The sequence below is a fragment of the Nipponia nippon genome, unplaced genomic scaffold, assembly GCF_047370975.1.
Source record: "Nipponia nippon isolate SJK-2023a ecotype South Korea unplaced genomic scaffold, ASM4737097v1 scaffold_19, whole genome shotgun sequence".
NCBI classification, from domain to species: domain Eukaryota; kingdom Metazoa; phylum Chordata; class Aves; order Pelecaniformes; family Threskiornithidae; genus Nipponia; species Nipponia nippon.
In genome coordinates this window covers 78791-91897 of record NW_028262335.1, presented here as the reverse complement: position 1 = coordinate 91897, position 13107 = coordinate 78791, and the positions used below count along the sequence as shown (strand labels likewise).

At 58.5% G+C, this 13107-nt stretch overlaps 1 protein-coding gene across 2 annotated transcripts; it reads left to right on the top strand.

The window, feature by feature from the left end:
* Nucleotides 1-1373: 1373 nt before the first annotated feature.
* Nucleotides 1374-12737, top strand: LOC148055988 (uncharacterized). Of its 2 annotated transcripts, XM_087755355.1 has the most exons (12): nt 1374-1680; nt 2090-2142; nt 4355-4416; nt 4980-5136; nt 5737-5993; nt 6375-6460; nt 6970-7073; nt 7323-7440; nt 7690-7801; nt 8183-8361; nt 8697-8822; nt 11848-12737. In XM_087755355.1, the coding sequence occupies exons 4-12, from the start codon at nt 4992-4994 to the stop codon at nt 11972-11974; spliced, it is 1254 nt and encodes a 417-aa protein (XP_087611481.1). In that variant the 5' UTR covers nt 1374-1680; nt 2090-2142; nt 4355-4416; nt 4980-4991; the 3' UTR covers nt 11975-12737. The 2 variants fall into 2 exon arrangements, with proteins under 2 accessions (XP_087611481.1, XP_087611482.1); XM_087755356.1 differs by lacking the exons at nt 1374-1680; nt 2090-2142 and adding an exon at nt 4105-4166.
* Nucleotides 12738-13107: the final 370 nt, after the last annotated feature.

Here is a 13107-nt window from a genome sequence, read left to right as displayed (position 1 = left end):
CACAATTCTCTGAGTTCAGATGTGAAACAGCAGAAAAACCTTGTCACAGATCCTTTTCATTGTCCTCCTACCTGTGCGCATGCTGGCACCTCCTCGTTTCCCTGAAGTCCGCCCAGGCTAACAGGGACGCGGCACCTGTCCAGCCCACGAGCCACGAGGAGAAACAGTTTTGACCATGAAGAGGGTAGCAAATAACTGCATCTGCAGAAGCAAAGGGGCAGCCGTGCCTCAGAGATGCCCAAGGCTGCCCTGAGCCCCAGGAGCCCCTGGCGCCCTGGCATTTGCTTGGCCCTGAAGCCCTGCGGGGCCTGCCAGCACTGGGGAGCCCCGGGGACAGACATAAAGGACAGTGTTCAGCCCCTGTGGGGAGAGTGACGGGGCTCTGTCCTTCCTTCTGGCCACAGGAGGATGCCCTGGGCCACGCCAGGACAGGGCGTCTCTCCTCCTCAGCCCTGGGGGAAGGCGAGGCCTGAGCAAGGCCCTGGGGGCTGGGCTCAGCAGGGGCGGCGGGACCGGCAGCAAAGCCCCGTCTCCTGCCAGGTGCCGGCCTGGCCGATGCGAGCGGCTCCCCTCACGCAGCTCCTCCTGCCCAGGGCTGTGGCTGGCAGCACAGACCCACAGTTTGGGAAAGACTTGCCGATCCAGAGCAAATGCAGGGCAGCTCCTCTCCTCTCCCCTCCCCTCTCCCCCTTCCCTCCCCTCCCTCCGTGCACAGGCCCAGACCCCCCGAGCGGACCGAGGGAGGGCAGAGCTGAGCACACATACACCTTGCGCTGCTGAGAGAGCAGCTCCCGGCGCCATGGCCCTCCTCGAGGCCGTGTCTCCGCAGGCCCCGTGTCCCGGCGGGCTGAGGAGCCGCTGCAGTCAGGGGGCGAGATGCCCCAGCCGGTGGGCTGGGCTGGGTGAGCGCAGCAGGATGAGGCCTGTGCCCCAACAGGGCCCTGTTCAGGACAACCTGTCTCCTCAGGAGACGGCCTGAACAGAAGCTTCTGGCATTTGACTTTGTTCCTCGGAAGACGCCCGAATTGAATCCTCAAAAAGCTACAGGACAATAACAGGCTCCTGCCCCGGGCCACGCGTGCCCGAAATCCCCCGTCCCCAGCCCCGGGGGCTGTGGCGGCGCAGGGGGCTGCGGGCGCAGGGCGGCTCTGGGAGGAGAGGCCCGGGCTGCCTGAGCCCGCCCGGCAACAGCCGCCCCATTGGCCACGGCTGAGCCAATCAGCGGAGCCAGAGGCGGGCTGTCAGTCAGAGCCAGGTGGGGCGGGGCCAGAGGGGGCCGAGGCCCAGGGGCCTGAGGAGAAAGGGGCGAGAGCTGGGCTGGGGGCAGCCAGGGCCTGGGGGGAGCAGGAGCAGGAGCAGGGCCAGGGCCAGGGCCAGGGCCAGGGCCAGGGCCAGGGCCAGGCTTGCTGCTGGCGCAGGAGCAGGTATCTCCCGGCGTGGACAGGCCTGGGGGCCCTGGAGACCTCGGCGCCCGTGGGCCCCAGCATGGCCCAGTCCCCAGCCCTGGGCCCGAGGGCTCAGCCCCAGGGACAGCCCCACAGCCGGGGTCAGAGCGGCTCCTGCTGCTGCCCCGAGGGTGGCCAGCCCCCAGGCAGCCCTGGGCCAGAGCGCAGGTGCCTGAGCTGGGCTGAGGTGGAAGAGCCTGGAAAACAGTTCATTGAGAGGAGGCAACGGAAGAAGGTACAGTGTGTGTGGCACCGGGGATTAACTGACACCCTCAGTTTCATATCTGGGTCAGTGCTGTACTTGCACTTTGACTAAGTCCCAGTTCAGAGCAGAAATTGTTGTTACTGATCTGGGTGCCAGAGGGCTGTTCCTACTCTCTCCTCCGCACTGCGACCTAAGCGTATGACTGCCCTGCTCTCTCCTGCCTTTGGTGCTTTGGGAACTGGGGGGTGAAAAGGAAGGAGACTCATGGAGTTATGGGATCTCTTGAGGTGTCCTGGCTTTGCTTTGCTAATCACTTACACTGTAACATTCCCTGGGCTTTTCACTAGGTATGTGCATAAAGAGGCAAAGGAGGCCATGAACACACTTTCCAACTCAGGATTTCCTGCATACAGTAAGACATGCTTCCATTTTCTCATAGATAACAGCCTGAAAGATAGAAGCTGAAGCAGCATCTGCCTCTGGTGAAAACAGGTAACAAGTGATGGTTGTATTCAGTTGATCCTTAGTTGCTTCCTGCATCAGAAAAGTGTCCATTAATTTCATCTTTTGTGTACAGGCTAACGTTACTGTGTAGGCAGCAAGCGTGCGGCTGTCAGACTTTCTGCTAGGTACTCCTGAAGTCTCCAGTAAGCTTGTGGGTTGAGAGAAGGACAGGGACCTCGCTTGCAGTTAGCATCCCGGGCAAATCAGGCTCCAACTCGACTTGGTGAAAATTAACGTAATTTATTGCCAGATGAAACTGACACCTTTCCCCTGTCTTTGGGAGGATCACCTTGCACCCTGAATCGAGACAGGCAGGTATAGTCTGGGTGGCCCCAGTTGCTCAGCACTTGCAGCCTTAGGTGATGCATCAAACCAGAGAGCTCATTGCGAGAAGAAGAAAGGAGTTGCTCTAGCGTTTGACTACTGACAGAAGAGTGCCGCAGTGACGGACTCGTTCAACAGCTTACTGCCGGCTGCCCTGCCTGGTCTTTTCACCGATGGCGGTCAAAACATTCTTATCCTGCTCCACCTCATTCGGCCATAAGAAGAGTAAAGGAAGAAGCAGCTTCAGTCGAGGGCCCGATCAAAAATGGGGGTGACCCGAGATGAGGAAGCTGGCTAAGGCTTTCCTCCAAGTGAGTTTGGCACGTTTTCCGTACGCCCGCTAACTCTTTTGCAACGGGGTTAAAGCTGTGACCTTGGGCAGGCTTGCCACGGCACCTGTGGCTGGGCCTGCCCTCCTGCTTCCAGAAAGCCATGCCCCAGGGACGAGCTGAGGCAAGGCCAGGCCCCTGGTGCGCCCTGTGCTTTGGCTCCCACGTACGGGCCGGCGCAGGAGAGGGTGGGGTGCATTGAAAACTGGCTGCGCAGCCGGGCCCAGGGGTGGTGATCGGGCTGGGCAGATGGGCTGACAGGAGCCTCGTGAGGTTCATCGAGGGGCAGTGCAAAGTCCTGCCCCTGGGGAGGAACAACCCCAGGCACCAATATACGCTGGGGGCTACCCAGCCGGAAAGCAGCTTTACAGAAGAGGCCGTGGGGGTGCCGGTGGGCACTAAATTGAACATCAGGCAGCAGTGTGGCCCTGCCGCAGAGGCGGCTAAAGGCTTCCTGGGCCGAATTAGGTAAAGCATTGCCAGCAGGTCCTCCAGGGTGACACTTGCCCGCTACTCAGCACTGGTGAGGCCACGCCTGATGTCCAGTTCTGGGGTCCTCAGGATGAGAGAGACATAGACGTATGGGGGGTAGTCCAAGGAAGGCCACACAGGAGATGAAGGGACTGGAGCAGCTCTCCTAGCATAAGACACTGTGAGCTGGTGCTCTTTCGCTTGGAGAAGCGTCGGCTCAGAGGGAACCTTATTCTTATCTAGAAGAATACCTGAAGGGAGGGTGCAGAGAGGACAGAGGCAGGCTCTTTTCGGTGGTGCCCAGGGACAGGATAAGAGGCAATGGGCAAAACCAGAAAGAGAGGAGGTGTGAAATAAGGGGGCAAATTAAGCAAGCACCTGATGCGTGGGCCTCGCTGGGGAGAATTGGCCCCCGGGACAGATGGAGGCAAAATGGCCAGTGCAGCCTCCTTCCCCGTGTAGGTTGAAGCCTGGCAGAGTGCCCGGGGGGGAGAAGGGTGTGTGTGGGTATGCATCTGGCCCTGCAGCCCCTCTGTGACACGGGCTGTGGTCACCTGCAGCCCGCCTGTGACAGGGGCCGTGGTCACAATGGGACACCCCGCCTCACCGGCACACCTTATCTCTCCCCACGGCACCCCAACCCACATTGCCCTGCGAGTCAGGGACGAGCCCAGGCGTGGGGGCTGCTCTCGCCACCGCTCTGCTCTTGGGAGCTGCTTTGCAGGCAGGAGGAGGAGGCAGAGGCAGGCGGTGCCGTAGCGCCGGGGCTGTTTGGTGAGGTGGAGAGGAGTGAAGGAGCTGGGCCAGGAGGAGCTGCAGCCATGGAGTGGTTCTCCTCTGATTTCCTGCATGCGCTGTCTCCAGAGCTTGCAGATTTCACAAAGGACGGTAAGGCCTTCAGCTCCCCCGAGGCCCCGGTGGGCACAGCGTCGTCCTCTCTCTGGGGTGGAGATGCGTTGGTGGTTTGCCCCAGGGAGAGGGCCCCATTTGGAGAAGGGGACCTGAGGTTGGGAAAGTGCGGGATGGTGGTGAGCTTGATGACTTCACGCATGGCCCGTCTTTCTCTTCTTCCCCAGATATCACTAAAATTTGGGAGAGCGTGTCTGAGTGCTATCGACAAGAGCTACTGCTGAAGAAGGTGGGGCTGGTTTCCTCCTCCTCCCTCAGACCACGGGGGGTTCCTGACCTCTCCCTTGCCCTGCCGTTGAGCACCTTGATTGCTCACCCAGCTTAGAAAGCAGACAAAATGTCCCAGGAGAGCAGGAGAGTTGGCAGTTTGGCCAGAGACCAACTTTCCTGTGAACGCAGAACAGAAGCCAAGCCAGGCTTTCCAAGGATGATCGTAGGGTTTCCTCTTTGGAGCCTTCCTTAGCCCTGCTGGCAGGGAGTAATGACCAGCCAGAGAGCCCAGGCCAGGGCTGAGCCATTCCTCAGCTGTTGGCAATTCTTGGGCCTTCGCAGGCTGTGGGCGCTTTCCGCTGCGTGTCCTGCACCTTGCAGCTCCTGGAGAGGAGGCAGCGGGGCACCGTGCGCAGCGCAAGGCTCTTCTCCAAAGCTTTCCTGCATGCCTCGGCTTGGCCCTTGGAGCAGCAGGGCCGGCAGGGCCACAGATCACCCTAAGTCAAGGCCACACAAGCCTTCCCTCCTTTGTCCCATCTGAAAAATGCCTGCTTTTTCTTCCCTGCTTGCCCTTCTTTTCAGACTGTCAGGCTAATGGGTGTGGGGACCGTGCACATTACGGAAAACACCTTCTGGTACGGAAACCTGGAGAGTTTCAAGGCTGAGAGACCGGTGTTCAACCTGGACAAGCCCTTTCTGGTGGGGAAGAAGCTGCCCAATGAAAAGAGATCGCAGCCTGGTAAGATGAGACCTTCGGACCTGGGCTTCCCCCTGTGTCACGGCTGGGGTTCCTGCCACCCACCAGCTCTGCAGCCCTTGCGGGGGGCTCTCTGGGTGCCATGCTGCACTGACTGCTGCTGGAGAGCACTCTCTTGGAGGTGCTGCTGTGGAGTCACTTGGCAATGATGAAGCTGATGCTCCCCATCAACGCTGCTCCATGCCAGCGTTGCTGCTCGCTCCTGCAGGCGGCTGGTAGTTTAAAAGGGGCCGGAGTGAGCTGTAGTTTGGCTGGCAGCAGAGGAGAGAGGGTTAGCAGGCCCCAAGGCCAGGCATGGCTCTGCTGTGACACTGGTGGTGGCTGCGGGGCACCACGGGGTTGGGAGTGTGTCTGGTGTGGTGTCCTTGCCCTCGGATGGCCCTCTCTGCTCCTGGATAGGGGCAGCAGCCTGCGTGGGGACAGGGCTCCGGCCCACCAAGGCAGGACGTCTGCTGCTGAATGGGGGGTCGGTGGTGTGGGAGGAGGGTTGGTGGGCTCGCGAGGGGCCGTTGTGCTGAAGGGTGATGTGAGTCCACGGAAGGGCTGATCAAGTGTCTTTGCTGTTGGGTGGTTTGTTCGCAGAGGATTTAGAAGCGGCGGAGGTGATCTACACCGAGGTCGCCTTGCGCCTCCACGTTCCCAAGGAGAAGGTGTTGAAGTGCATCAAGGCGACCGTGAAAGTCTTTGTGTGGGCCTTGTCCAAAGGCAAGAACTTCGACTTTGTCTTCAAGAACGTGGGCATCCTGCTGTGCCGAGAAGGGAGGGTGACCATGAGGTTCTTTGAAAACCTGCTCCGAGAGGTGGATAAGACAGGGAAGCTGGCAAACGCTTTCCTCCAAGTGAGTTTGGCACGTTTTCCGTACGCCCGCTAACTCTTTTGCAACGGGGTTAAAGGCATGGCCTTGGGCAGGCTTGCCACGGCACCTGTGGCTGGGCCTGCCCTCCTGCTTCCAGAAAGCCATGCCCCAGGGACGAGCTGAGGCAAGGCCAGGCCCCTGGTGTGGCCCGTGCTTTGGCTCCTGCAGACACAGCGCCAGCAGGGTCTTGCCACCCCAAAAGGCCAAGATGGTGGAGAGGCTCGTAGCTTTGGGCAGGACACAGAGGCCCAGGAGGGTGGTGGAGAGGCAGCTGGGCTGTGGGTGGCGGAGAGGTTGTGTGCCCTTGTGACCAACGGGTAAATTCCCTGGGGACCCCCTGCCATGTCTCTGTCCCTGTTGCAGACGCCAAGGCTGAGGCCCTTGATTGTAGCCCGCACAGAAAGGACCGTTTTCCGGATGCCTCCCGGAGGCGTCTTCGTGTTCCCACAGTGAGTATGTTTTTCTCTAGCAAAGTGAGTACGTTTGCTTCTGGACGGGCCAAGCGCGCAGCTTCTCAGCCCCTCTTTGCTCGAGCCGCAGGGAGCTGCCTAGGGCCTTGCTGCCAGGGCTGGTCTCCTCCTGCAGCTGGGTGGGAATAACTCTGCCCAAGGAGTGCTTCTGCGTGAAGTCCGCGGTGCCTCTTGCTTCTTTGCAAAGCGGGCTGTCTTGCGGTGGAGTCCCAGGGAAGAGGGCCTGCTTTACCTTCCCAGCCTGTGTGGGAACTGCCTTGGAGGCGCAACGAGGGACCGTTGTGCAGAGAGCTTCATCGGCTCCTTCCCTTTCCCTTGAGCGAGACTGAGGACAAACAGTGTTGTGCCACTCGGTCTCCTCCTGTGTGCTGCCAACCTGTTAGGCCTTCTCCTTTGCAAAACTGGAGGGCTGTGAGCAGCTTCTTCCCAGAGGCTGCAGTGGACTGTGCTGCGCGTCATTCAAACCGGTGTCCCCTTCTTCTTTCCAGCTTTGTGCACATCGATGAGGAGTCAGCAGCATTGCCTGAAAGTGCTTACATCCACGGAAGTGGAACAAGGCGCAGATCCAGCGCCAAGCCCCAAGCAACTCTGGGTACGTTCCCCTCTTAGGAACCGACGTCCTCCATGCCAAAGAGAATGCCTTCTCAAGCCCGCAAGGTGTCCCAGCAGGCCCCCCTTTTTCTGAGTGGGGACCCAAGGAAGCAGTGGGACAGCAACACTCTGGGAGCAGCACGGCCCTCAGGGAAGGGGAGCGGGCTTGGACAGGAAGGCCGGCACGTCCTTCATGTCCCAAGTGTTCCGCGGACGCAGTTGTGAGGAGCTTCCTCTTGTTCTTCTTCAGGGGCTCTTCCCGGCCAAGGCTTCCTTTCTGATCGGCGTCTTCCTCCAATTCGGATGAGTGATGGGAAGGTGACGGGAGAAGAAAGGAAAAAGTCTGAGGCTGGAGTGCGGAGAGGGAGGTGAGAGTCTCGGAGAGCTGGCTTTGGGAAAGCCCGCGCTCTTGGCCCTGCCTGTGGGAGCTCTTGCCCTTGGCCACGTTGGCTGTCCTCGTGCCGAGCGGTTAGGAGCACGTGCGCTCTTAGCTCTTCCTGCTGGCTGGGAAGTGTGTAGCAGGTGTTGTGGTGAGGCACGGGCTTGGCTCTTGAGGACAAGCTGGAGAAGATGCTCCCGCTGTCCCCAGACAAAGTCCTCATGTGGTGTGTTTGCAGCGTGCTGCCACCAGTTGCGGGGGACTCTGCAAAGAAGGGCAGAGACATCAAGAGGAAGCAAGCTCCTGAAGCTAGACTGCCTGCTCTCGACAGGCAGGGGAGATGTGTCCCGGTACGTGATACGGACTTGCGTCACGATAGCGTCCTACGTCCGTGCAGGAAGGCGGCATCCGCTCTGCGGATGAGGAGGCTGAAAGGATCCCTTTGGATGCTTTCGTTCTGGGACTTCTTTCGGCTCCTCCTTGCAGTCTTGCGCAGGACTCCATCGTTCTATCCTGGGCTTGCCAGGGGTCTCTCTGTGAACGGGATCTCTGTTACGCCTCGGTATCTAGAGGAAGTAGAGGGTTCACTGCCAAGCCCTTTGGGGTAGAGAGGAGGAACCCAAAGTGTCCCTTGGCTTCAATGGCTGAGGGACGGAGCCCTTAATGTAGCCTTGGTTGGAGAAAGAGAAAAATGTCTGAGCTGCCTCCTCTTTCTTTGCCTCGCACAACAGCTGCCACCAGTGGCAGAGCACCGGAGGCCAGAGGAAGATGCTGCCTTCCATCCCGGAGCATCTGAAAGCAGGAGAAAGAAGACTCTGGCCCCTCTGGCAGCAGCGACGGCTTCTCTCTCCCCTCAGGGAGCAGAGAAGACGAGGACACCAGCCCCGTGGTGGGAGACACCACAGCCCGAGTAAGTGTGTGGCAGCAGCCGGCAAGGCCAGGGAGAGTCGAGCAGATGGGGCCAGCATGCTCCGGGGTCAAGGAAGCCGAGCCCTGAGCCCTGAGGGATACGGCCCCTTGGGTTTCCCCTGCCCCTGAGACGGGCATGGCCTGGGCTAGCCCCCGATGCCCGGTGACTCTGGGCAGCCCCCCAGCACGTGCCTGAAGCTTGTCCCACATTGAAGGGGCCAGCGGGGGCCAAAGGGAGCGTGGGCGCAGGGGCAGGAGCGGGCAGGGGCGGGCAGGGACTAGGGCAGGCAGAGTCTCAGACAGGGTGCGAGAGGGAATTTGTCCCTGCCCTTGCAGCGTCCGGCCACCACGGGCAAGACAGGTGCTCGCAAATCTGGAGCCTTACAGAGCCCGCCAGGAGGAGTGGAGGAAGGCCACGGAGGTGAACAGGTTGCGGGCAACGGCCCCAGAGCAGTTCCTCTGGTAAATATCTCCAAGCACAGGAGGCATTTTCCTGCAGTGGCACGTTCCTCCCTTGCCCGGGCAGCAGCACGCGGGAAGGACTGTGTGTTCCTGGCAGCTGGCTGGCAGGAGAGCAGCGGGGTCCTGAGGCTGTGCCCCTGAGTCACAGCTGCCTTCCAGCCCCAGGGAGATGTCCGCGGGCAGAAGAGGGGCGGATGGGGACAGGGGTGGGTTCCTCCGGGGTTTGGCCTCTCTTCTGCCAGCTCTCGGCTGATGGGCCTGGGTCTGCAGGGCAGGGCTTGTCTTGGAGACCACAGAAAGCCTCCAAGACCAGAGCTGGTGGGCAGGAGGTCTCTGCCCTCTTCTCTGGACATCCAGCTGAACACCTTTTGGTTTCTCCTTTAGCTTGGCGAAGAAGATGGAGCTCCGAGAGCCCCGATAAAAAGCACGAGGCCATTACGGCAGCACGTGGGACACGAGCACAGCGCTGCCTCCTCTGCAGCAGCAGAGCCCTTAGCTGCATGGGGCCTTTCCATACACCGTATTCCTCCTGGAGATGCCAAATAAAGACACCCGGGGGCCTGCTCCCGGCTGTGGTCACCAGCCGGTGCCTGCAAGGACGTTCACTGGCAGGGCTTTGGCAAGGATGGGCTGTTAACGATGCCGTGTGCTGGCCCATTCTTGCGCAAAAGCAACCTGCCCGCACAGTGCTGCCCATCCCCAGCACCCCTCGGACTGACCGTGCAGAGGCAGCTCGGCCCAGTCTTGCCCAGTGTGGGAGCTGAGTAGCTCAGACGGGAAGAGAGGAGATGCGGGCGTGCAAGAAGGGGAGAGGAGGGGAGGGCAGCGCCCAGCAAGGTGGAGGGAGGGCATCGGAGCTCACAGGGATGGGCATGGAGGGTGTCTCAGCTTGCCCGGAGGGAAAGAAGGGGCTCTGAGCCTCCAAGGCGGAGAAGGCAGGAGACCTGGAAGCTGCGGATGGGACTGCAGGGGATGGGCACAGACTCACAGGCTGGTTGATGACCTCCAGAGGTCATCTTGTCCAGCCCCCCAGCTCAAGCAGGGCCACCTGCTCCAGTGGCCGGTCACCCTCCCAGTGAAAAAGGGCTTCCTGATGGTCAGAAGGATCACCTGCCTCCACCTGCTGGCAACCCTTTACCGAACGCAGCCCAGCAGACCTTTAGGCGCCGCCTTTGTGGCAAGGCCAGGTTGGTGGCTCGTGATCAATTTAGTGCCCACCAGGACCCCCAGGGCAGTTTCTGCAAAGCTGCTTTCCTCATGAGGCTCCTGTCAGCCCAGTTGCCCAGCCTGATCGCCACCCCTGGGCCCGGCTGTGTGCCCACTTTTCGGTCCAGCCCGCTCTCTCCTCCTCCAGCCAAAACAACTTTTTTGTCTTCCCCGAGTGTTTACTTTGGGGGCTGAATTATGCCTTTCCTTCAGCGCTCGGGTGCTTGATTCCTTTCTTGCTGTGCGACAAACTCCAAGCAGCGTTAAGGACTGTTTGCACTGTCTGCATTTGCTGTGCTGTTTATCACCTTGGTTTGCTTTGCCTGGGAGAGCTCTGATAAAACCACTGGCCTTGAGCCTGCTCCGGTATTGGGCTCCTGCAGTGCTGTCCCAGTACTCGGAGAACCTGTTCCTGGAGAAAATCAGCAGCTCCACCTTTCCCCGCTTTCTCCTCTGTGGAGAGAAGAAAGAATGGCAGCCTCTCCTCCAGGAGAGGTCTTTCTAGCCTCCTTCCATTGGCCTCTCAGCTCCCTGAACATTCTTGGCGTAATGAGACTGCTCCTCCTGATGTGTCTTGTGAGCCTGGTTTTCACTGGGATTAATGTTTGGGAGGTTAAACAACGAACTGCGAATTCCACAGAGGAATTTGCTCTAGGGCAATCGATCCCTGGGTGGCAGGGGGTATGGCAGGAGGTGGGCCTCGGTGCCAAGGGCTCTCAGCGACTCTGACAACTTAGGATTTCCCACCCAAAAAGGCACGTCATCCTTTCAGAGTACTACATCATTGGAAGGAGGGGAGCATGCAGACACTGAGCAGAATGCCTGCTGCTCTGGGGCCACAGAAACGGACACAGAGAAGCCGATTGCTTGCTCTGAAGGCACCCAAACAGGAGGTGAGACTGAAGCAGAGACCCAGCCCTCGACTCTCCTAGTTGCTCATGTAGTCAAGAAGGAGGAGTGGAAGCAGAGGCCAAGTCGGTCAGCGAGAGAAGCAGCAGCGCCTCCTGGGATGGGGAGAGAGGAAGAATGAGAAGAGGCAAGCCTATTCTGCAGCAGGACAGGAGCCTGAAGCTTGTCCCGCACTGGAGGGGGCGGCGGGGGCCAAAGGGAGCGTGGGCACAGGGGCTGGGGCAGGCAGGGTCTCAGCCAGGGGGCAAGAGGGAATTTGCCCCCGCGGTTGCAGCGTGTGGCCGCCAAGAGCCAGGCAGGCCCTGACAAATCTGCTGAGAGCCACAGGCCAGCTGAGAAGAGCTGGAATGCACCAGTGCCTTCCCAGTGCCCTCCCCGGCTGTGGTCGGGGCAGAAACAGGCACGGCGGGCAGGACTGGAGAGCTGAAATGCGGCAGCACATTGTGCATTGAAAGGCAGGTACGTGGGTTGTGCAGGGAGAGGAAGAGGTGGGGGAACCCTTCCCTGGGCTCTGACAGGGTAACACGTGCCCGAGCGAGCAGGGGATTAGGCGGCGGGGGCGTTGATTCCTTCCTGTAAATCAGAAAACACTGCTCTTTAATGCCACGGTTTCCAGTTGTGATCAGGTATAACTAATGCTATAGTTCCATAGAAAAAGATTCCCTTTGATGGGAATGTGAAACCTGCATTGATTTATGTATTGATTTCAACGATTGTTTTCAGATTTACCTTGCTAGTTCTGCCTTTGGACCAAACTCTAATGAGACGTCGGGAGGGTATTTCCACGTGGCTAATGTTTTCTTTCCCCAGAACACAATGGACACAGAAAACTCCCTCCGTGCTGAGACTGGTAAAAGCAAAGCTCCTTTGGATATAGTTCTCAGTTTGGCTTTTCTCTGTTCTCTTTCAGTGGTTTCTGGTTACTGACTGTCTTTAATCTGATGGTGACCGTATCAAGTGTCAGCGCCGCCTTTTTGCATCAGTCTCAAAACCACTTTTCCTATCCAAGTACTTCCCTGCGTTTCAGCCTGGTGTGATCAATTCTGCTCTTGAGAAGGCGTTGGAATTGAGGTTATAGTCTTCCAGCTGGGCACCAAACCTTGTTAAAAACCAGATTTGCTGCCAAATACCCCGCGCCAGAGGTTAAAGACAGTCCCGCAGGAGGAGACGGTGGCCAAGGAGTTTCCATAGCCAGGGAAGAGTGGCAATGTTTAATCCCGATAAGTCCATGGGTCCTGGATTTATCAGCAGAAAGTTTCACCTGGTGGTGTGTTCAGGGCTTTTCCCTGCTCTTGGCAGTTCTTGGGCCTTCTCAGGCTGCGGGCGCTTTCCTCTGCTTGTCCTGCACCTTGCAGCTCCTGGAGAGGAGGGAGCAGGGAACCATGGGGAGTGCAAGGCTCTTCTCCAAAGCTTTCCTGCATTCCCCATTGTCCGGCTTTCAGCTTGGATAGAGTCCGTTTTCTTCTTGGAAGCCGGTATGGGGCTGTGTTTTGGGTTTAGGATGCGTACAACGTTGATGATACACTGATGTTTTGGTTCTTGCTAAGCAGTGCTAAGTAGTTGCTAAGTGGCCGGGGGAGGGGCAAGGATCGCTGCTTGGGGGATGTGCTGGGCATCGGTCGGCGGGTGGTGAGCAATTGGACAGTGTATCGCTGGCTTTGTATCACTATTGTACAATCATTACTTGGTTTTATTATTATTATTGTTATTACTTCTACTACTGTTCTATTTTTATTTTACTTTGGTTATTAAACTGTTCTGATCTCAACCCACGACTTTTCCCCTTTTGCCCTTCCGATTCTCTGCCCCATCCCACCGGTGGGGAGTGAGCGAGCGGCTGCGTGCTGCTTAGTTGCCGGCTGGGGTTAAACCACGACAGCAGAGCAAGAGAATACCCCTTGGCTTAACTGCGAGCTTCTGAGTCTGCTCCATACCAAAAGAGAAGCGTACCAGAGATGGAAAAGTGGACAAATAACCGTTGAGAACTACCAGGGCATTGCCAGGGCGTGCAGAGATGGTTTTGCTTTTTTAGAGAAGCAAAAGCTCAGCTCAAAAATTGGGCAGAGATGTGAACAACTGCAAGAAAGGGTTCTTCAGGTACATAAACAACAAGCAGAAACAGAAGGAAAATATTGGCCTACTGTTAAACAGGAGAGGTGAATTAGTCACC

What these genes read in the sequence shown, in the direction of transcription:
- LOC148055988 (XM_087755355.1), top strand. Translation starts at nt 4,992, where the DNA reads ATGGGTGTGGGGACCGTGCACATTACGGAAAACACCTTCTGGTACGGA. An exon ending in GCTGGAGTGCGGAGAGGGAG is followed by an intron (nt 7,441 to 7,689) that starts GTGAGAGTCTCG and finishes GTGTGTTTGCAG; the next exon opens with CGTGCTGCCACCAGTTGCGG. An exon ending in TGGGAGACACCACAGCCCGA is followed by an intron (nt 8,362 to 8,696) that starts GTAAGTGTGTGG and finishes CTGCCCTTGCAG; the next exon opens with CGTCCGGCCACCACGGGCAA.